General features: G+C 34.8%; 2 protein-coding genes across 3 annotated transcripts in view; one reads left to right on the top strand and one right to left on the bottom strand.

Moving 5' to 3' along the window:
* CENPP (centromere protein P) overlaps window positions 1-23,675 on the bottom strand; it is a 139,393-nt gene that overhangs the window by 22,478 nt on the left and 93,240 nt on the right. The window lies entirely within an intron of this gene.
* Window positions 3,995-23,527, top strand: ECM2 (extracellular matrix protein 2). Of its 2 annotated transcripts, XM_084531487.1 has the most exons (11): window positions 3,995-4,078; window positions 4,799-4,878; window positions 8,297-8,616; window positions 12,772-12,960; window positions 14,244-14,813; window positions 15,128-15,243; window positions 15,625-15,760; window positions 16,993-17,150; window positions 18,589-18,728; window positions 20,279-20,605; window positions 21,362-23,527. In XM_084531487.1, the coding sequence occupies exons 3-11, from the start codon at window positions 8,322-8,324 to the stop codon at window positions 21,561-21,563; spliced, it is 2,133 nt and encodes a 710-aa protein (XP_084387613.1). In that variant the 5' UTR covers window positions 3,995-4,078; window positions 4,799-4,878; window positions 8,297-8,321; the 3' UTR covers window positions 21,564-23,527. The 2 variants fall into 2 exon arrangements, with proteins under 2 accessions (XP_084387613.1, XP_084387612.1); XM_084531486.1 differs by lacking the exon at window positions 3,995-4,078 and having other exon boundaries at window positions 4,641-4,878.

Below are 23,675 nucleotides of genomic sequence, written 5' to 3' on the forward strand. Positions count from 1 at the left end.
AGCATACCTCAAACTAAAAATGGTGCTGTGGTATTGAATGTAAAGATAACAGATTGAGGGGGTCAGTACTAATGAATTAATATCATACACATTCCATTCACTTTAGCGGAGAATTGGAATTGCGGTGCAGTTGCAGTTGAAAAGCAACCTGTTTTTTTTTTATGTAAAAATATCTTGGCTACATTTATCTCATATTGCATATTTAGGTTTATTCCCACCATGAAGTCCTCAATGCATTTTGTAATGTAGAGTCAACATTTTTAAATGTGAGAAAAATCTGTTTTTAATGTCCCTTAAAGGTTTCCCAACAACATTTTTTCCTTCTCCTATGTTTTTTTCCTTAAGCATATTGGTGACCACTGATTACAAAAAAGAATGCAGTAACTGCTATAGGTTTTAGAAATGCAGTGTACTGCCAATCCCAAATTCCCCTTCTCATGTTCTGTGCTGACTCTAGCAGTTACAAATTTATTTTTTTCCCATTGCTATTTTTTCCAGCTATAAACTTGTGTTTTATTAAAAAAAAAACCAACACATCAGTAAGTCCAAAGATTAGTATTCCATCTTTGTCTCTGATCAAAACCAGCCCCCAACTGCAAAGATTCATCAAGAAAACCAAGAGCAAAGCAATTAAAAAAAAATCATTGCGTTCTTTTATTGAAAGTTTTTAAAAATGCTGCTATAGCTTTTGGTACTGTCTCCTTTCTTTCAAATTCCTAAACTAAACAAAAACAACTCTAAATTCCTGAATGTGGATGTGTTATTTGACTCACCGAAATAATATTTTTCATCAGTGTTTTGAGAATAAATTTGATAATGGATCCAACTTCAACAGAACCCTTCTGTTAACACAGTGAACTGGGAGGCATAATGAAGCACGTATTAGTGACAATATGTGAGAAACCCATTGAGCACTGAGCTGATGCTTTCATTTGCAAGCCCAGTTTAAAGAACAGGGTGGAAAACAATAATACCAAGGCAGTCATAACAACCGGGGAGGTGCTTCACGTGAAGCTTAGAGAGTGAGAGGAAGGACACCACTGGCACATTCATCACGACTTGAAGAAAAATGCTCAGCAGCTTAGTGTATGAATAATAGGTGACTGACTAATGGATGCCTTCTGTAAAGGAACTGAAGTCTAGAAAATAAGAAAAAAGCATGTATGCGAAAAGAAACATGAAGCAGCAAAGTGTCCTAACAAATTAAGGAGATTAAGAATAACTGAAATTGTGACAGATGCACTCCCTATAACATGACATACTAAGCAAGGAAGAATAGGTCTCGCTCTGTTGTAAAAACAACAACAACAAACAACCAACCAAACAAAAAAACCCTTCTCTTTGGTACTGGAAAAGAACAGTCATGCAGAAGACATGGACTTTACAAAATTTGTATGTGGTATTTCTCAAAATAATTGCAGAAAGCAGAAAATTCCCCAGCTTGATGTTCTGCAAGGAATGTCATGTCATCCTTTACTCCAGTTCAACAAAACATCAATATGTAGCATAAGATACATCATTACCTACATGTAAGTAAAAGATAAATCATTACATAAATACAGATGCATACATAATACTCTCATAGAATTCTGAAATAACTTTAAAATAAAATATAAATATAGACATGTTGGAAATAACAGTCTTTTTACAGTTCTTTTGGGCAGACTTCCAGATTTATTTATTTTTATGGGGGAGGGGAGGTACTCCATATGCAAGTTCCACAAAAGCTCAAATGCTCATAACCGTTAACAACACAGGCCTATTGTTGGGGGCTTTTTTTGTACAAATTACAGAAATAGCCTGTAGCAATTCACTTCAAAAGTAATAAAGTTCCAATGCTGTCAACTTACACAATTTCTATCTTTTTAGTCAGCATTTTCTCTGTTTTTGCTCTGACCCTAGAAACATAAAAATGCTCTCCAAAACTTGCAGTGCATGGCTGCTGTATACGTTGTCTGAATAATTGTAGCTTGGCAACTCGTTGCTAGCTGGGACTCAGCCCTGTGAGCAACCCTAACGAAGACTTACTTCGAGCAACCTCCAAGCCAACAGCACTCAGCCAACACAGTTGGCATGAAAACACACTGCCTTTTCTTTAATCTTGTTTAGAATACAAGGAATAAGAGAATCAAATATTATATACATCAGGAAAGTATAACCATTTGAAGCAGCATTGATTTATTTTTTGAGAAGCTCATTTTAATGTCATCTGCGATCGCATTTCATAAACAAGCATGCTATATACCCTTCTGAACCGCTTCCAAATTCCTTGGGTTTGCTGACTATTAATAGAAAGAAGATGCTGGTTCAGCCTGGAGAAAAGAAGGCTCAGGGAAACCCTTGCAATATCTAAGAGAATACAAAGCACAGCTCTTTAGGGAGGTGTACATTGGAAGGATGAGAGACAACGATGAAATGTTTTGCAATGGAGACAATCAAGCATTGCAACTGGTAGCCAAGAGAAGTTGCATAAACTGTGCCCTTGATGCCTTTCAAGACATCAGTAATTTTCAATATTTTTTTTCAACCATAAAATTTCTTAAAAGCCTATATCCAATATTGTTGTCACCTAATAGGTAATAGGGACGTTACAAAAATCTGTTGGAAACATTATAAACAAGCCTGATGCCAACCTAAATTCTAACCCCCCTTTTTCACTGAAGATTTCCTTGAATAATTTCCACTGGGTAGTTTCAGAAAAAGGAGAGGGGAAGCCTTGTCCCACTACAAATTACAAGCTCTAAGAAGAAGAGGTCAACAGAGATTTTATAAAGAATTCATGCCAGAGGCTGATTTTATGTTCATTTCACACCTCTTATGGCTCTTGCTTAAATCACTAAGTAACAGTGCTGGCAGTTTGCAATAAGATGGAGTTAAAAATTATTTTATTCACTGCTGTTTAATCATTGTCTCTTCACTTCTCAAAGGAGACAATTCCACATTAAGGCATCTTAATGGACAACAATGTGCATACTGCACAGCTCACTCATGGCACGACTAGCCGTGCATTTGGGGTGGACAGGCAGGGCCATATGTACAGACGAACCAGATCCTGGCAACCTGCTGTACTCAGAGTGAACCATTCACATAAAGAATGGTTCACTATATATACAAATACTACAGGTTTTGCTCATTTTTTGTTTCTAATAAAAGAGCATTACCTGAACTGCACACATCTGAGATCTTTTACAAGACCATCCTAGTCAAAAATACAGTGATGACATAACTTAAACAGCCAGCTTTGAGGACTTCCTAGAATTCAGCCATCAGAGATGCCACATCCAAAGCAGATGCATTAAACCAGAGCTTTGCATGAGCGAAGGCTGGCCAGATCCACCACACTGGCCACCAGCAGGCGACCTTGTGTCCAGCTGGGCAGGCTTTCAGGAGATGGGGGCCTGGTACACTATCAGCAGATAGCCATGAAACAATGATCAGAAGCATAAGAAGCAGCATTCAAATACATAATGCAGTGAATGCTGCTCACTCGAGTGAGTACACCAGTATTTAAATACATAAAGACTTTTACCTGACACACACAACTTTTTTTTTTTTTTTTTAATCCTTTACTTGTGCGAGAACAACTGTTGTCCTGCTGTGTGACTTGCCTTCTATACAGAGCAACGTTTTGAACACAGGAACCGGGTGTGCTATCTCATTTCAGATGCTAGCTCCATTTCAGCATAACCACCTCCATTCTTTTTAAGCAGTTCCAGATAAAACACACAAGTTTTTTATTTCCTCTTTTGACTTTGCAAAGCAAAGCACACTAGACACCGAATAACTATTTTAAGAGACAATCAATTTTCCCAATGTCTTTCTGCCACAGGCAGGCTAACAATTATGGTTAACTCAATGGTTATACCATTCCCTGACTATGTCTCAACGTTCCTCAGAGTGTGAATTCAAGCAAACAACAAATTTGTAACGTCCGAACAACTCAGACAACTCCATCTACCAGGTAAATTTGTCATTTCTGAAGCTAAGCAGACTCATCGTCTCCTCAGACTCTGACACACTGCAGCAGCTCTGTCTGAGGATGAAGGAAAAGGCTCTGCTGGCATACAAAGGACTTGTGGTAACGTACCATTTTTCCTCCCTTCCCCCCAAACTCAGTTCTCATATTTGGATTACTAACTTCTGGATTGCTGTGCTTCAGTATCAGGTTTCAGGATGTAATTACCCTTACAAAAAATGAAGGGAAAATGCTTCAGTCTTTTTATTTTCCATGCATAAGATAGAACTTATGGTGAAATCATTGCTGTAATAGGACAAAAGAAAATGTTTCCATGAAAAAAACCTTCAATAAAAAGGTTTGGTTCATATAGATTACAGGCTGACAGAAGAGGATTAAGAAAATACAAATTTAAGAAACATTCTCATTTTAATAAATATTTTTATACTAAGGGTACTCTATCCAAAATATTTTTGTACAATAAAAAATCTACATTAAGTTCATGCCACCTGGAAACAACACTTCTAAATACATAAACCAGAACTGAACGCACATTTTTCAGGTCTTTTAAAAACACTCCATTTTCTCGTTCCTTATGCAACTGTAAGTACTGAAAGAGAAATTTCCAGCTGTGCCTTGTCAGCCTACGGACCGAACGTATTGTGCTGCTTTTCATTTTGCTTAACTGGGGTTTTTAGTTCTCCGAGTAACAGTATTAGCTGATTCTCTGCAGACAGAACAGAACAGCGCGTTGTCCCCAGGGAAAGAAGCTATTTCAGACTTAACTAAGGAATCATCTAACATGTTTCAACAACCCCTACTGTTTCTCTGTTTGTTTTAAAGATATCAGTGTGATTTTGTTTCATTTGCAACTGGAGACTAAATGACACCAAGCAGAATCTCCTGTTAGGTTAGATTACAAGGTAAAATGTTTTACATTTTAAATTACTCCTTAAAGCATGGTGTTGAATGGCTTAAACTACATGTTAACTTTGCAAATATGTATGAAATAATATTAGCTATTTTTAGTAATACTGAACATAAATGCTTTTCTAGCTTAAGTATGCAATACCAGTTGATTTGCTTTGTGTTTGGTGTGAATGTTTGCCACACACTTCAAGCTTAAACTAACTGAAAATGCAATTAGCTTTGCTGGTATGGCTAAATGTAACTCATTTCTGTGCAATCAATTTAAAGGAGGGTATGTGAAAAATCTTGGTAAATCACTTTAACCCCTGTGTATCTTGAGAAATAACTATGACATTTTAGAAAGATGCTTGAATTTAGACCGGGTCTCAGTTCAAGACTATCTTTAGATAAAGACAGATTATTTAATAAATTCTGATATTCTGGTATTCTAAAGGATCACTGGTTTAAAATTTAACTATTTCTATTACCATAACAACAAAATAACAGTTACTGAACTTATTGAAGATAAACATTTTAAAAGATGCAAACTACTGAATGTACATGATAAAAGTAAAGGTTTTAAAGATGCTTATGCATATCATGCATGATCTAAACTTTTATGGGTAAAATCAAAAAGGTATAGCAATGCAGTCATGTTGAGTGTGTCTGGCAACATGAAAATATAGCAATTTGAATTTATTAGCTGTCTATAATCTTATTTTGAAACCTAATCTTTTTTTTACAAAAGTCTTATAAATTGAACAGGTTGAATTGTCAAGTTAAAAGTTGGCTGGCACTATGCTAAATACAACTTCCTGATAATAATCTGAGGATTCTGGACACGGTTATAAAAGGCCCAATGCATTTAAGGCCCTTTTCTTGTATGATATTCACAATTTTGGTCTTAAAATGTGAGACACCACTTATTAAATAAGCCAATGAAATAAATGTAGAAATGTAGCTCAGTATTTTGCATACAAGGAACACCATTTGGTTTTAAGTAGTAGTATTAAGTTTTCACTACTGAAAAGCTGACTTAGGGTGAAAATATATGATATGAACAGGAGGGTTAGCCTAAAAGACATTCCCTTGGGGAGGGTGCTTTTTGTTTTTGTTTTAAAATTTGTTGTCATAATATTTTATGAAGGCAATTTTCACTCTATAATAATTGGATCTTAAATATAGTTTTATTATTTATATTGCAAATACTGCAAAACAGGAAAATATTGAGACAGTTTGTACAGTAAATGTAATGTAATTCACATTGTATTTTTCCTGACTTAAAAATACCTATATTGAGAATTGAAAAGCATTTCAGTAATGTCACTATAAGACTTGTCGCAGGAAGGAATGGTTAAATGTTAAAATGAACTAAATGTAATGTACCAATATTGCTACTATGTAGCTATGGTGTTATTACAAAGTGTACTATAAAAATGTGACCATAATTGAGATGTCACTAACTCAACAGAATGAATACAGATGTTCAAGACTTTTCTTTGTATGCTCAGTTTTCCCTAAGGGCTCTTTATGCTTTTCATTCAAACACATGGAACAGAAGTTTACTGTGTAATTTTATAGTCAGTCATTACCATACAAGAAAGTTAGAAACCAAAAATATTAGGTCATCTGTCCTGCAAGATGAGGTACCAAGAAGCAAGCACTTCCTGAAAAAGAACAGACATCACCAATGCAGAGTACAGGCTTCTCCATCTATTTCATATGTTAACTAACAATAATTTCTTTACATAAAAAGTCAGTGTACAGTCTATACAGCATTTTTGGAATAATTGTTTTCTCATGGGTAGAAGGTGATGTGAGTAAACTCAAGTCTGGATTGTTTTCATTACATGGGAATTTGTATGAGACACCTGGATTTCAAGTTCCCTTAATAGTGGGGATACAAATATTAGCTTACCTTAACAAAATTCTGTAAATAAATATATATTTGCTATAATATTTTAAATTTAAAATAATTGAACACAGAAACCAAAATATTAGGAAAACATCAAACCATATTGTTTTTAAGCTTATTTACTGCCAACTTCCCATTTAAAAACAGAATACAAGAATTATGCTCTAGAAAGCTTAAAAAAATATGCAATCACATGCCTTATGTTAAAGAAAAGTTAGGCAACTTGTAATGAAAAACTTGACCGTTTCCCTTAATCAGAAAATACCAAGATGTATAAACTTCTAAAAAAAAAGTCTTTCAGGCAGAAAGTTCAGGTTCTTAAAGTAATACAAGGTAAGTATTAACACAACATAAGTAACTGTAAGACTAACTCCAAAGAGAAAGGCTAAATATAAAGCCTGGCTGACAAACATCAAGAAAAAGCAATTTTGAATCCCCTTTTGACTTCCTTAGACAAAACTAATGGACATACTCTAAGCTTTATCTTGGACACAAAGAATAAATGCTATAAGTTTCAAGTTATATCAGCAGTCACTAATTCTCAACATCACAAGAACAACAGTATCTTTAGTCTCAGTTAAATAGGTCCCAGGACAGAGTTTCCTTTCGGAAATAGTAATGCCAAGAGAGCTATGAAAAAGCATTAATAACTTTGGGTATGCATGCAGTAGTTACCCCACTGGGATAGCCATTGCTTGATATGGTTTCCATGCATACTGCTGGATCCTGACTGCTCTGTTCTGGAATGCCACCTATTGGTGACAGTAAGTGTAATGTAAGCACTACAATGTATGTAGCAAGGTTCAAAATATGCAGACATACTCCGTTTCTTGGAAAGTAAATGCAGAACACAACCCATTACAGACTGCCATATTTAGACGACCTACGCAGAACTAAGATTCCATTAAACAAGAGGATGGCTAGAAGTGGAAGCAAAAGTACATCTCTTTTCATCTACGGTGACAACTACCTTGCATAGAAATGATAAACCTAGGGAGCATTTGGAGCAGAATATCAAAAAAGAACTATGCATTTTTCTGTTACTTTGCCATTCCCAAGTTCAGAAGTTACAACAACCTGGAAGAAATATTAGGAATCAAAAAAAATGCAGAAACACTTCACAGCTCTCAGGAGCACCCTTTCTGGAAGCAATAACAATTGCTAAACTACAAACGCCTCCTGGCACTGCAAATGTACAGATTCAACTCCTAAATGCAAAGGTAGTACCTCTTTAGCTGCAGGATTGATTGAAAAAGATAACAGTTTCATACTCAGTTTGACTCATTCAGCAGTCAGCTGATAAAATATCCTTCTATCCAGTGGTACATTTGAATGGTCAGAGAACCACAGAAGTAAAGTTGCTTAAATGAGCTCTCATAGGGCAATTGATTTCCAAGAGGAAACTTGCTTACGTTGACCTACCATGCATTGGTCCACTTGCTTTAAAAAGTGCAATATTTGTCTGACACAACACTAAAAGCTCTCTAGATATCTAATTTTCTTCTTTCCCATTCTAGGACATTTTCCGAGACACACGAAAGCATGCAGGCTTCATCATTTGTCTACTGTTTGCTGCTTGTCTCTCTGTGTATTGATTTTTCTCAAAATGAACCTAGTGAAGTTCCTAGGAAGCAAAGGAGAAGAATGCGCAATGGAGGAGCAGGGAAGGGCTCCACTGCTCAGCGCAGGTCTCTGAGACAGCCAAGGATGAAGCTTCCAGCTCCGGTTGCTGTAGCACCCAGCATACCTCTCATTAATATCGATGACGGTGTTATGGGAGTATTTGACTCTCTCATAGGTTTGGGTGGACATGAATCTAGTTATAGTGTCTTACCAGGTAAGAATTAAACCCCTCTACTACTTAGAGTAGACAAATACCTTGCAGACTAATTTTTTCTCTTGATTTCAAATGAAACATGTAAAATCCTGAAAGCTTTATGTTATCTCTATTTGCAACACAGAGTGAAACAAAATTCGATTACCTTTTGCTAAAGTAACTCTGTTGCCTTTTATAATAACTCCATGTCTAGCATATGATGCTTTTTAATTATCTATGCTTAAGCATTACAGATAATCCTGCTTTGCCATGTAAAAGTAAATTCTCTGCAAATTGTCTGCATTCTCCCTTCATTATATCTAATTCAAATTTTGCTGGGATAGTATTTTCATAGCTTCAAATGTATAGCAAGTTTGAAGGCCCTTTTGGAGAATGTCTTGCTCAATATCTCCAAAGTCAATTGAGGCCCTAACACCAATAACACAAGTGTTATTTAAAATGAATTAAGGTCTTGAATTTTTCTCATGTTTAAAAAGCAACATTCAAACTATGTCTACATGCAGTAGATTGGGATTAATTATTTATTTTGTAAATAAATCAATAACATAGTAATAGTTGCAATATGAAGGTTACTTTACAAACAAATTTTATGTTTTGAGAAACAAACAAAAAAAACCACCATAATTTCATTGGTCTTTACTAAAGCCTACCTTAGTAATTTTAACATGACTCTCTACAGTCTCCTCAAGGAATACAAGACAAGAAAGAAATTGAAAATTTATATATCTAAGTATCTTTATGGTCCTTAGCACAGAAAAGGGACAGAACACTCTTGCTCTACAACTTTTGTTTGCAGACATTTTCAACATTACAGATGGCAAATTTGGACTCACAAAACAGGAAATTAAGGCTCAGCAAGAGTCTAAAAACCAGACATCTGTTGTAAAGATAAAAAATTCTGAATACTACTATAAATATTTTTAATTTTGAAAACCTAGTTACTAACCAACTGAAAAATCATTGAGGTATTATAATGCTTCATTTCTTTTCATAGAAAGAAGTTTAAAGGTTGAAGAACAGACACTGGGATGTTGTGAAAGACCAATATAGGGTCATGTCTGCTCTATAGCTCAGGAATACAAAGGCTTCCATTGCAGCACTAAAGGATCACACACTGAATAAAAACACCATATGCAATTTTATGAATAAGAAAGCCCTGACTACCTTTTCTCTACATAAAATGATAATAATCTAATTTCATAAGCAAAATTTAGGCTTTTTTAAGTGTATCACACACAGGAGGCACAACCGCTATATTAATAGGTCTCAACTTTACGGCAAAACATATTTTAGTCATATTTTCCTAACGATTACTGTTTGTTGCAAGTCCTTACTTTCAAAAAGGATGAACCATTTCAAACTGAATAGTTTAAAGTAAGGGAAACTAGAAAAACTCTTAACTATATCATGTCTAGTGTATACTACAGTATTGCTCTTCTAATACATAATGTCAAACTTTAATTTAAAATATATATATATATTAAACAGAGGAAAATGCCACATAAATTGCATACACTTTATGTAAGATATTCCAGTTTCTCTGACAGAGACCATCAGTCATGCTGAAATAATGCATAGTCCCCCCCCAGCCACTCCCCATTTTTTTCTTTCTATCTGGACTTGCATCCAAAAGCTGAGCTAAAACCACTGAACTCATTTTATTTGGAACCTCATGCTGGATTTACACCATATTTCCAAAGGTTAAAAGTCCTGTGCTTATATGCCAAACACTTTAACCACAAGGTATTTTTTAGTCTAGCTTTTAAAGTTCAAAATTTTTGCAAGTTAATGTCAGATTTGGAAAAAACAGAACCTATTAAATAATAGAACACTATTATTAATCATGCTTCAAAACAGAAAAAAAAAATGCAATCCAAAACCCAGAACTGAATTATCATTCTTCTAGCTACTTATTCTGCTGTGAGTAGCCTAAATAAACAATCTACACATACCATTTGCAGGATGCAAATTAAGAGCTTAAAGAGAATTTTAATGGCAACCAAAGATATCTCTTTCCTCCACATAAAGTTCATGTGAACTCACTTAAATTAAATCAAAGAGTTCACCACAGCATAAGGAAATTTACAGTTGTTTGTCCTTTACAGACTAAATAAAGTTTGCCTTTTAAGCAGAGCAGAATTAGAAGTATGCTGTTGTTGCACTATTTCTAATATGTTTTAAATGTCACTTCTCCCTACTCAATGAATAAGAAGTTTAAGGGGCATCTCAACCCAGTCTTTACTCCGTCTTGTATAAGAATTCCAAAGGAAGGACTGATAGCAGTTCTGCAAAGCAATAAAGGGGTACCTTCTTTGCCTGTGAGCACACATGCTTGTTTTGTCTTTTAAGTAACTCTCATGCACACAGAAAACAGAATAATTTGTTAGAGAAGTAGGCAGAGGCCAAGTCCTGCCATCCCATATCTTTATGCTAATTCAGACAAGATTTGCACCAATTTCAGATACAGTCTAGTAGCCCAAACAAAATAAAGAATTGAAGGAAGTACAGAAGAATTTCCACCTCAAGCCAGATATGTTCCCCAGAAACAGCTGACATTTTATTGTTTAACATGAGAAAGTGTAGCGTCCTTTTGTTTCCTTTGGAGATCATTTAAAAGAAACACAGTGGCTTACTGGCAAGTACATAAAAACCAGAAGTCTGGATCCAGCAAACAGTAGGATTATAGATACCTGGGTAGAGTGGCAAAGACTTACAGCCAACTAACATTTGGTGTGGGCTAACTCATCTCCTCCCTCAGTTAATACGGCTTTAGTTGATCAGAGCACAACCTTATGCTGCAGAAACTATATATATATAACCTGGACTTACTGGACCTTTGAAAAACACAGGACATAACTGTTGAAAAGCTTCCTTTTTCCCCTTTCTATCATCCAATCTTAGGATGATGCTGATAATTAGTATTTATTTTAGAAAACAAGTTCATGTCCAATGGGAATACTTTTGTTATGAAATTAAGACTAGAACTGCCTTGAAGGACTTTTGCAAAATGCTAGATTTTGAGTTAAATATTAATATCAGAGATACATGTAGTTCAAGCTTTTATTTGAAGCAAATCTGTACAAGTCTTCTTAGGATATTTAGAGACTCTCCTACCCATTCTCCCTTTACAACTGAGCAACCAAGCAGGAAGCAAGGAAGGTGGTGTTAAAACTACCTCTGCACACAATCCTTCTAGTGACAATGCCTGTCTCAAATGAAAGCCTCTTGCACGTAAATTCCATTGAGATAAGATTTTTCCACTGTATTAGACAATCTTTATACTGGCTGAAGGAGAAAGTCAAACCATCCTTAGGAAAAGAGAAAAATTTTTCTTTAATTTGCCCTTTCCAGCACATAATGTAGAAGTGGTTTGTCAGCTTGAAATGAATCCTTCAGCAATGCATTCTTACAGCAGTCAGGCAGAAAAAAAGGAAGATGTATAGAGTAAAGTTGTTCACCAGGTTCAGAGGTATGCTTGCAAATAGCATCTTACTAGGCATTACAGTGCAGACTTTACTTGCATTGTCTATGAACACTCACTACGAAGTGAATATTGACACCTGCCCAGTTCCTCAGAGCCTTAACAAAAATTTCTCATTTAGTGTGCAAGACATTAGTAAAGATGTCCCTTCACATGAGAGAGGCAGAAGGGGACCTGGAAAAATAATTCTCAAGTTCTGTGTGATTCATTTTAATGTCATAGTAATGAAGAAATTTTCTTCTTCTTTTTCAACTGTACCTATGCATGACTTTCATTGACCTTCATTTCTAAGGATGGAGAGGAAAGAGGAGATGTCATGCACAAGTCCCCCAGAAACTCACCATCCAGATTTAGTTTTCCCATGTTAAGAAACTCTCTGAATTTGAATAATTTGGGAGTTTTTCTAAAAGATGAAGCTGGTAGGGGTCCTCATCAATTGGCATAACTATTACAACAACTGCCTGAAACAGTGGGAGCAGACAAACAGAGATTAGAGAATACTCATTAACTGAAGACAATGCTATCAAGAAAAGTAAGGAATAAGGATATGATACTTAGAATGGAGTATATTTTGTGTTTTCAAAATGAGAACGAAATAGTAGTGCTTATTTTCAAAGTTTTGATGTAAACTCTTGTTTTTATTTCTGTTTAAGCTTTCTATTTCTTTTTCTTAGGAAAAAAGGGGCAGTGCACAGCTAATGGGATGATTATGTTTGATAAAGCTGTCTGGTCTCCCAAGCCCTGTGTGACTTGTCTCTGTTCAAAAGGAGAAGTAATCTGTGATACAGCTATGTGCCACCCTTTGAAGTGTCCAAAAACTATTATACCTGCAGGAGAATGCTGCCCAGTTTGTTCTGATACTGGTAAAGTACATCATAATATTTTTACTGTTTCTAACCTAACTCAAGCAAAACCTTACATAAAAGTTACACTTAATATTATCAAGTATTACTAGCTACCCATTATACAGTTACAGAGAAAACAAGCCCTGAATTATGTGGAAAGAGCAGGTCTAGATGAGTATGAGTTGATATTTAGAAAGATAATTATATATATATATATATTTTTTTTTTTCATCTTTTCTCCTACATTTATAAAAATTTACTCAATATACCAAGAAAGAACATCTGGTTCCATTTTATATCCCACTTCCATTCACAAAAGACTCTAGCCAGGATACTAGCCACTATTATCAATATAGTATCAAGTCTAGAAAGTATTTGTTAAAAGTGTAAAAACACATGCAGCTATTAGATATAAATCAAGAGGAGAAAGTTAAGCGGAACAAAAGGATGACAATCATGCTTGTGCTTCAAACAAATTATACAGAAGTGTTATTTTTAAAAATAAAAGAAACTGAGGAGATAAAGATAGAATGTGATTTCCTTCCACTTGTTCCCAGTACTCTCCATTTGCAAAGTACTAAACCTAACCTCCTCTTGTTGTCAAGTTATTATTCAGCTTTTTTTTTGTGTGTGTATGTCTAACACACACACAGAGAAATGTACTGAGGCAGGACAGAAATTAACTGTAGAACTAGAAATGATGTTGCTTGAAACATTTCAACTCCATTTATTAAACTTGCCGTGTTACGCTAGTAAAAGCTTCACTTTGGCAATTGGGTTAAAACATTTCCCTGGTTACCTCTACACCTAGAGCCATCTCTACACTTGGCAGTCCCTTACACAGGAGAACATGCAATAGCCTTTGTGAATTTTATTCAAATTACCTTCCTCCTACTCCCAGACATACTTTTTCACTTCTCTAGACCTCTGCATCAAAGCCAAAAAATAATAATTATGCTAATGCAAAAAGGAAGGCAACAAAGGTTATGTTCAATTCTTTCCGCTTTTTTTTTTTTTTTTTTTTCCTAGAGTTGCAGAGGGTCATACCCACCCACAAAATGTTTTTCTTGGTTGGCTTAATCATTCATCAAAGTCTGACTCTTCTGTCAAGTAGCAATATAACACCATATTATCATTATTTCAAATCATATTCTAAGGGAAATACTACTCTTCTACAGTTACTGTTTATTTTTATCTTTATGTGAAGGGTACATTGTTTACTAAACCTTTAGTTTCATACCTTCTCATCAGACTTTTTTGTTTGTTTGTCTGTTTTATTATTATTCTCATTACCTGGTCAGCTTCTTCATTGGATTCAAATATTATTTCACTGGATGACATAACTGAGTTGTCTGGTGATTCTCCAGCACCCAATGACCTTGACAACCCCAATGTTCTGCCATCAGCACATACTAAAACTGAAAAAGATGAACTGCTCAGAACAGAAGTGGTAGAGTTTAAAGACAAAGATGCTCATAGGAAGGATGAAAAGAAAAGAAGAAGGAAAGGCAAAAAGAATCGACATAAGTATAAAGTGTATCAGAAAGAAAAGAGGCCTGTCACAAGAAAGGATAAAGAAAGAAGGCTATCATTTGAAGAGGAAGACCTACAACTTCAAAAAGAAGAAATAAAGAAAAGGGAAGAAATAAGAACAAGAGAGAGAGATACAGAGGAAGAACAGTATGAAAGTGATGAAGATGATGGTACTTTTGGAATGCCATCTCGTTTCCCCATTCCTATTCCACCTATAGAAGCTCCTCCTTTGCCATCTGGATGTTCCACCTCAGAATCCACAGTAAGCTGTATTAATGCCAAACTTACACAAATACCACCCATCACAGATCCAGATCTCACAAGTCTAGACCTTACAGGTAATTAGTGGGTCTGCTTATTATTTTTCTCTCTAATTAACATTAACCATTCTCAAATCCACTCAGCAGTAGCATTAATATATAACAATTTCTTATCATAGAAATGCATTAATAATTTTACAGCTGAGTCTAACACAATAAATTAAAAATTCAAGGTTTTTTTTATATACTAGAGGTTAAATAGTAATATAAACATATCTATCTATAAATATTTTATATAATACAACTATTTCTGTTATATATTTTTACATGTACAGTACTACACAACTCAATACATACTGTAACTCAAACTGTTTTCTTGAATTCTGTCCCAGGAAACATTATTACTACTATCTCAGATGAAGCATTCAATGGGATACCTAATTTGGAATGGATTGATTTGAGTAAAAATAATATTACCTCTTCTGGCATAGGTTCACATGCGTTCAAAGTAAGAAAATCTAACTCTTCTATTATCCAATGACTGAATATTATTACCTGAAGGAAAGTTTTCCAGTTTTAAGTTCCTGGATCTAAAACAGTTTACACCTAATACATATAACCACAGTATAATTACAATACAATTAAACGTGGTTATTTCAAGAAATTACTCTTGCAATCAAGAACAGCCAGAGATTTTTGAATGACATTAACCAAGCATTAAATGTTAAATAATCATAAGTAAGAAACACTGGCTGGTACTGCACTGCTACTGAAAAAATCTTCAAAATCCTTGTGGTTAATGAAATGGTAACTGTGATCATGCTGTATGTTTAACCATGTATTTTAGACCTTGATAATCTGCATTCTCTTCTTCATCCTTATAATTAAGATCCTGAAAAAGCTCAAACGCTTGTATTTGGATGGAAATATGCTGGTACATATTCCCTCTAGATTGCCATCAACTTTGGAAGAAATAAAAATAAATGACAACCAGCTCCATGCCATTGATGAAGATGCCTTACAAGGTATTCAGAAAAATAATATTGATCATATGAAAAGATTACAATACATCTGAAAAGCAGACTATTCAACCAAATGCATCTGACTGGATATAACCAGAGAAATAATTACTAACTTTAAGCTTCATGTTTTCAAAAGGCATCAAAAGCTGAAAGATTTGCATGACCGAGTTTTTTAAAATTGCATTTTTCCTTCTTATACAATTGTTACTTTCTCAATAAAGTTATATTTAAAGTTTCTAAGTAAAAGTTGAAGTATGCTGAAGATACGTACTCTCCTGACCCATAACCTGATTGCTCTGTGTCAAATAACACAATCAGAGCAACCCATGATTATTTTAAGTCAAACTAAATGTAGGCTGATACATGATCCATGTCATAATTTGACTACTTTTTGCTCCCTTTCCTCTGCTGCCAAAAGGGCCCCCATGGAAACAGGATTAGTTTAGTGATACAGCTCTCTATGGAGCAATAAAAATGCTTGAGCTGAGACAAAGGAAATGTAGGCCAAAGGAGTAACAAGAAACTTTCAGTTTTTGTAATGATTGGATTGTACTATTAGGAGGAACAATATAAAGCTTCTTTAAAAAACAAACAAGCAATCAAAAAAAACCCCACAGTTATGTGGTTTATATGTGAATGAGGAACTAAGCATTATGAAGTAGTATTTCTTGCTTACGTGTACTGAGCAACACTGCTTTCTTCTGAGACCTACATTTGGATGGCTGAGATCTACGTGATCGTTTCCTTTGGAAGGTGGAACAGTGTAATCTGTGAAGGGTTCTCAACACTCGGTACAGTAAGTGGTTGAAAGGAGTCAGACAGGGAAGGGAAGGAATGACTAAGAAAGGGTAACATCCACTGTCACATAAGTGACGGGAGACCCGTGGGATCATTGGGCAACTGCACAAAGGTCAGCGCCAGCAGACACATAGCCTGCGTAGAGCCAGTAAGGCATAAAGGACCTGTAAGAACTAGCCCCAGTTCTTGCAGCTGCCTTTTCCGTTCTGAGTAGGAGAGAAAACTATAAATAAGAAGCCTCTATTAAATCTCTAAAATTCTACAAACTAATCAAAACTAATTCTATGACTATGAGATAATGAACCTTTTAGGAAAAGGCTACATTTTTTCATTACTGTGAACTGATTATATTAATGTTTAAGATGCTTTAATATGAATTAACTAGATATGAGATGGCATTCACTAACAGGAATTCCTACTTTTTTTTTTCCCTCCAGATTTAAAGAACCTGGTCACCTTGGAATTAGAGGGAAATAAACTTAGTGAAGCAAATGTCAGTCCTTTGGCCTTCTATCCTTTGAAAAGTCTCTCTTATTTGCGACTGGGAAGAAATAAATTTAGAATTATCCCACAAGGTCTTCCCACTACTCTTGAGGTAAAAACCAAACCAAACCAAAAAAAAGCAAGCTTTATTTTCCAGCCATACTTATCCTTTTTACTGCTTTACTATCATCAGATGAAGATTAATTTTAATTTTAAATATTTGTTTCTAGTTATACTAATTCTTATTGCTAAATTTTTCTTTACAGAAATTTACTTAACACCAACTTTATCCCAAACAGTGTCTCTCAAGTCTGAATTTCTCTAGTATACTCTCACAAAATAGCGTAGCCTGCAAGAAAATTTAAGAAAACTATCTGTGACTGTTTGTTCAGTCACACAGCATAATGTTCTAGTGCAAAAACATTGTTCACAAGATAGCAACAATAATAATCAGAGAAACAGAAAACCTGTTTCATAATGAAAGACTGAAGGAACCAAGATTGTCTAGGTCTGGAAGGGAGAGAAAACCAAAAAAGCTCCTTTCATGCCTATAGCTAACCATCCTTTTCCTTTTTTGAAAGATTTACGTCTCATTTTTCCAGTTTTTCCAAATCTTTGCTAAGTTCTTCCTCATTTGGGGATGAGGGGCTGAACAGGTTTCTTCCCTGAGCAATTTCATCCTCTCTTGATTTTTAATCAAATAATTTCTTCTTTTGGTACTCTCCTCTATCTCCTTCCTCTGCCTAGAATTTGAACTTACATTTGTTTTGGATTTTGTTTGTTTGTTTTGATTTATCTATTTGTTTTATTTAAGGACAAGTGTGAAAGATATTTTCCCCCTCTTCATTCTCAGTATAGTTTCATTTGTAACATACCTCAGTCTTCTCTTCAAAGATCATTCTTGCTACCTATTATTTTCATGATCTCTCTCAATTCTGTCTTTCCCTTTCTTCTTCCTGATTTCAGTGTCCTTGTATTTATTTCTTTTTATTCCTGGAATCATCCATAACCTGAAATGTGAAAGGAAAATACAGAAAGCTAGCTCTAGCTACACCAGCAATATCTTTCTATAGCAATAGCTTCTGCTGCAGCTACTGCCTGCAACTTTTCTTTGGCCTAATGTTCTCCACTTCCCATTCACTCACATGTTACAGGTTTCTTTTTTTGACTGACTTGGTCCCTACAGCAAACACCTGACAAGTTTTTCTACTTGCTCATATGCTTTGGCAACATCTAATTTTAAACCAACACTTAATAAGCATACAGACAATGAATTTCAGGCTAAGAAGTCACTTTTCTCTTTTCCCAAGGCCCTCCTCTGCAGCCCTTAAATTCTATTTCAGATCCTTCATAAACTTTAGTCATTGCTCCTTTTTTTTTTTTTTTTCTTCATGTCACGTTTATCCGATGCTACAAGCCATTATCAGGAAGTTAATCTTTGCTTTTGTAAACCACAGTTTTGATACATTGCAGACTCACAGCATTAAGTTTTGTAAAACACTGACATTGTATTTTGCTTACACAAATTTCCTTTCCAAATGCTCTTATAGGAGTTATACCTTGAAAACAATCAAATTGAAGAAGTATCAGAAATTTGCTTTAACCATACAAGAAACATAAATGTCATTGTGCTAAAGCATAATAAATTAGAAGAACACAGAATAGCACCTTTGGCTTGGATAAACCAAGAGTAAGTAAGAATCATTTAAACTAGTTTTATTTTTTTCTGTTATCCATAAGTCAGATAAATAAATAAATATTTAGACTTTATTATTTTAACTTGGAATTATGTTTATCTTTTGATTTGACAGTTTCTCTTAGCTATTTTTTCTTAATTTTCCTTTGCTTAAATTGTATAATCTAGGAAATAACCAGTCAGCTTTAAAACAAAAGTGATCTTATACCTCAAACCTGTACCATATTAACATAGAAGTGTAGATATTTTTTCTGACCATCCAAACAAATAATTAATATTATCAATAGTACTCCATACAATTATATGATAATTTTGTATTAATACGTTATCTCAGAGGTAATTTTAAGATAACTGAATATTGTGCTAGTATTATTTCCCATTAGATTAAAAAACACAGAAGTAAATAAGTAAGTAAATAAGTAAATAAGGGAGGACTGTGCAGCCCCATTACATAAGAGTAGAATACAATGTGAGAGCAGAATATAAGCAGAGCTGGCAGTAAGAATGAAGGAAGCAAAAGACTGCACCACTTTTGTTTCTTCTGGCAAACACACACGTAAACTAAAATATTCAACTAGAGCAGACCTGGCAAACACGCATTGTCTGCTCTCCTCATTTGCTAGTTATCATTCTGAAGCTTTAAAAATAGCTCCAATGATACCAGCTCTGTTGAGTACTTAGCACATATCACAATATATACCAAGATGGGTTTTGGAAGGCATAAGGATATTAGCTGAGCATCCATGTGTCATCAACCATCCAAATCTTCAAAATTTAAGAAGTGGGTCATGTTGCAGAGACAATGGGACTGTTCTGACTAAAATAAGACTACTGTCCAAACCACTCTTCTGTTTCACAAAAGTTAATGCTACTTAAAATCTCACTACTTAAAGCACATGGAATACTCAAGTAGTTTCTGTGGAAAGGATGTGTTGAGCTACACAGTGTATCTTGCCATAACTTATCAGCTGCAGTCCTAGCAGTTGATTTGTAGATTTATAAACTGCTTAATCTGAAAAGAACACACTGTTACTAACAGCTGCTTTCAGCTCTGTGAGGGAAGCAATCTGGAATGCTTCTAAAGCAGCCATTCACAAAACAATTCAGTTTCAGATGGGCTTTAGAATAACATTTAAAAATCCATGTCAATGGTATGAATGGCAAATTCCCAAGCTTAATATGTACATTCTAGGGTCACTTATTATTACAATTCTGCAATGCTTATCAATCACAAACTAAGCCCAAGTTTCCTCTGTTCAACCCCATCTCTACTCATTACTGTAGATTTCTTCCTGTCAACAGAAATCATTATGCTTGACTGATAATTAATGACTTCAATTCCTTCTGTTCCCAGAGTAATTACATAGACAACGTTCCATCAGATGCATTCTGTTCCATTAACAGAAACAAATTTCTCTTTTAAAAGAGATTTTTTGTGAATTTCTGTGTTACCATGTTAAAAGCATTGTTTTGTAGAGACTGTAGCATTTACAACACAGTACGCTATAATGTTTCCATCCCATTTTCTTTCTCCTTTGATGCAGGAACTTGGAATCAATTGATCTCTCCTATAATAAGTTGTATCATGTTCCTTCCTATCTGCCAAAATCCTTACTACACCTGGTACTTATAGGAAATCAGATTGAAAGGATTCCAGGATATGTCTTTGGTCATATGAAGCCAGGGCTGGAGTATCTCTACCTGTCCTTCAACAAACTCACTGATGATGGAGTAGATCCAGTATCATTTTTTGGAGCATATCACTCTCTGAGAGAGTTGTTTTTGGATCACAATGAATTGAAGTCTGTACCTTTTGGAATTGAAGAAATGAGAAAATTACGTTTTCTAAGACTGAACAATAATAAAATAAGGTAATAGGAAGCTTTTTGTTACACTATTGACATTAAAATAAAAGTTATATGACATGTTTTCTTTTAAGGACTTTTAGTAAATCCTTTCTTTTTTAAAATTTGGAGGAGGAGCTAAATCCCAGGTCTTCCACTGCAGCATTACTTCTGCACGTAATAGGAGAATAATGTGGTTTCACCCTCCCTCCTAGCTCTAAAAAACGCTCACAGAGATGCCGAGCACCAATTCTCTCCAGGAAACCTCTCTGTAATACTGCTGGGACCCACTAGGGCAGCTCCAGTTGGATAAGGCACAGCAAAGCACCAGCTTTTTCTGCTCTTGGGTCAGAGACCAAACCGGTTATAAAAAAAAAAAATGGAAAGAGTTTTCAGCTGTTTATGACCACTGAAAGTGTCTTATCAGTACTTTTCAGTCAGCTGCAGCTGTGAAGTCAGACATTTTTTCTGTTTCATTTCCACTGTTTCCAAAACAGAGGAATGATAGATGAAGGATCTTATGTATGTTATACAGTAAGTTTCATACTTTCATACAACTTGGCAATACTTTTCTCAGGAAAAGGAATAACATGGTATAAATGAGAAAATGCAAGGAGAGAATTTAAGAAAGAATGATCTCCAAAGCTCTTAAATAAATATCTTAGAAAATTTAATTTACTGAACAACATTTTCAAATCTTAATAAATCATATCTCTGAAATAAATTATGAAGTTATGAAGTATCTGTACTAATTAAAATATAATCCCTCCCACAATATCACAGGACGGTCCCTCCAGAACGCATCTGCAGGACTCATCCCGACGATGTCAATGACAACAGTGAAGAGGACGAGAATGAAGATTCACGTCTAGAACACATTCATCTTGAAAACAACTACATCAACACGAGACAGCTATCACCGCATGCATTTTCGTGCATAAGATCCTATTGCAGTGTTGTTCTTAAACCACAGAAGAGTAAATAAATACCTAACTTTTGCATTGCAAAACCTCTCTCTAGACAAACAGGTTTATTTATTCTCTGCTACCAAAAGGTCTGTCTATTTCTGATCTAAACCCTTTTACTGCGATAAATTATACAGAAGACATTATTTACTGTAGTAAGGTATTGGTGCATTTCTTTATATTGTTTCATTATACGAAAGGTTAAATGTAAAAATAGAAGCTCAAGACTGTCATAAATTTCTATTTCCATTTCTACTGACGAAACTTCTACTTCAACAGATGATATTGTGAGCTCAGACACCCTCACATCAAATTTCAGAAGAATCATAGGATATGCTGAGTGGGAAGGGACCCACAAGGATCACAGAGTCCACACCTGGGTCCTCACCATATGCCTGAGAGCACTTTCAAAAGATAATAATATAGCTAAACACTCAACTTGTTCCAATTTAAACTGACTAATTGAATTTAAGTCATTTTAAATGATGGCATTAGCTTTAAAAATGATACAAATGAAAATCCCTAAACTATGAACATTCAAGTAGTGCAAGGATCAAATTTCTTAAAACATACCTGGTACTGGAGAAATTTCCTACACAGATTTTTTTCTCTTCCACCTGACATTTCAAGGAAAAAATACTAAACTCTTTGTTTTAGAGAGATGACCCCAGTATTCAAGTGCAGAATTTGATGAGTTAGAGGAACTAATTTCTGTCTGGATTTTTTAAACAGTCTATAAATTATTATCTTTTATTATTATTATTTTTAAACAAGGATGGTAGGTCCCATTCACTTGCACAATCCTTAGTTTAATCAGATTTTTATACTGTACAGGAACAGGATCATGTTGCCTATTTATATGACTAATTAGACCTCCTTGAAACTTTCAAACATCCAGTTAGTAGTTATTTGAAAACTTCTAGATAGTCAAAAGATCACACTTGTAGAGACAATATTGATACAGCAGTTTCAGGTGATTTGATATTAATGTTTGCTTAGGTACACAAAGTAAGTATTTATGAATAGATCTGTATCCCTAGAAAGGAGTTCAATCTCTTGGAGAATTCAAAGGAAAGAAGCCTTTTTAATATTCTGCTCCGGTTTTAATATTACATTCTTTTTCTAAAGTGTTCTATTTTTTTTTTTTTTTAATAGAAAATACCTAATATTTTTCTTTTAAAGAATAAATTCCATTAAAATTCAAAGTAACTCTAACATCTTTCATATTTATTAAATTCTACAGTACTTTTTTGAAAGAGTAGGCTTGTGATAGGAAATGATCAGAGATAACTGACAAATCATTTTTCACACAATTACTTTCCACTTGCTCTTGGGCTATTCTGTAAGGAATGAAAAAAAAATTACTCTTTTCTCCAGTACTATAGGCATGCTGCTTAATCTTCAGAATGGGTGGGAACAAAGGATGAAATAGCTTAATATAGGGACTGACATTTCAAAAGGCATATAAAAGCTGTAAGCAACTGCACACCATAAAAACCTTCTAGGGATACATATCAACTACTGAATTGTAATTTTCTTCCCTTCACTCTGGAATTGAGGGTTGCATGATGCATTTCCCAAACATCCCAATCTACTGCCAGCAAATGTGCTATATAATTAGCATAAATACATCACTCATGACCACTTAACGGTGAAGGTTCCTCCCCTCCCCCATTTTAACGTACTATAGACAGTCTATACAAACACCTGACTTCTGTTTTCTCTGAAGCTATACAATCATGATGAAAGCAAAATTACCTTGTTCTCTCTTATTCATATAAACTATTACCTGCAAGGCACATTGGTACTTCATGTGCAGTTAAAATACAATGTATCTCTTGTACGAAAAAATTCTAAGATATGTGGACTTTTGTAAAAAGATTGCTTTGGATATTTTGTTGGTCACTAGTCGTATGGTAATGATTTCTTTCTCCAGTATGTGCTTTTTCACTTTTAAGATACCATAAAAGTGAATTTTAAGCAAGTCATTTGTCTTAGATCTTTCCTCCGGTCACTTAATACAATGAGTACCACGCTTATTTGAAGCTACGCTATGATGAGTTGTTCATACAAGAAGCACTTGATAACATAACATGACAAAGTAAAGTTATGGTACAAATACAATGCCATAG

This window comes from Aythya ferina (genome assembly GCF_964211825.1).
Source record: "Aythya ferina genome assembly, chromosome: 10".
Classification (NCBI taxonomy): Eukaryota; Metazoa; Chordata; class Aves; order Anseriformes; family Anatidae; genus Aythya; species Aythya ferina.

Bases quoted from the DNA above. Each gene is read 5' to 3' on its own strand.
- ECM2 (XM_084531487.1), top strand. From the start codon at position 8,322: ATGCAGGCTTCATCATTTGTCTACTGTTTGCTGCTTGTCTCTCTGTGT. The intron at 15,244-15,624 runs GTAAGAAAATCT...CTTATAATTAAG, and splicing joins TAGGTTCACATGCGTTCAAA to ATCCTGAAAAAGCTCAAACG. The intron at 15,761-16,992 runs GTATTCAGAAAA...TTTTCCCTCCAG, and splicing joins TGATGAAGATGCCTTACAAG to ATTTAAAGAACCTGGTCACC.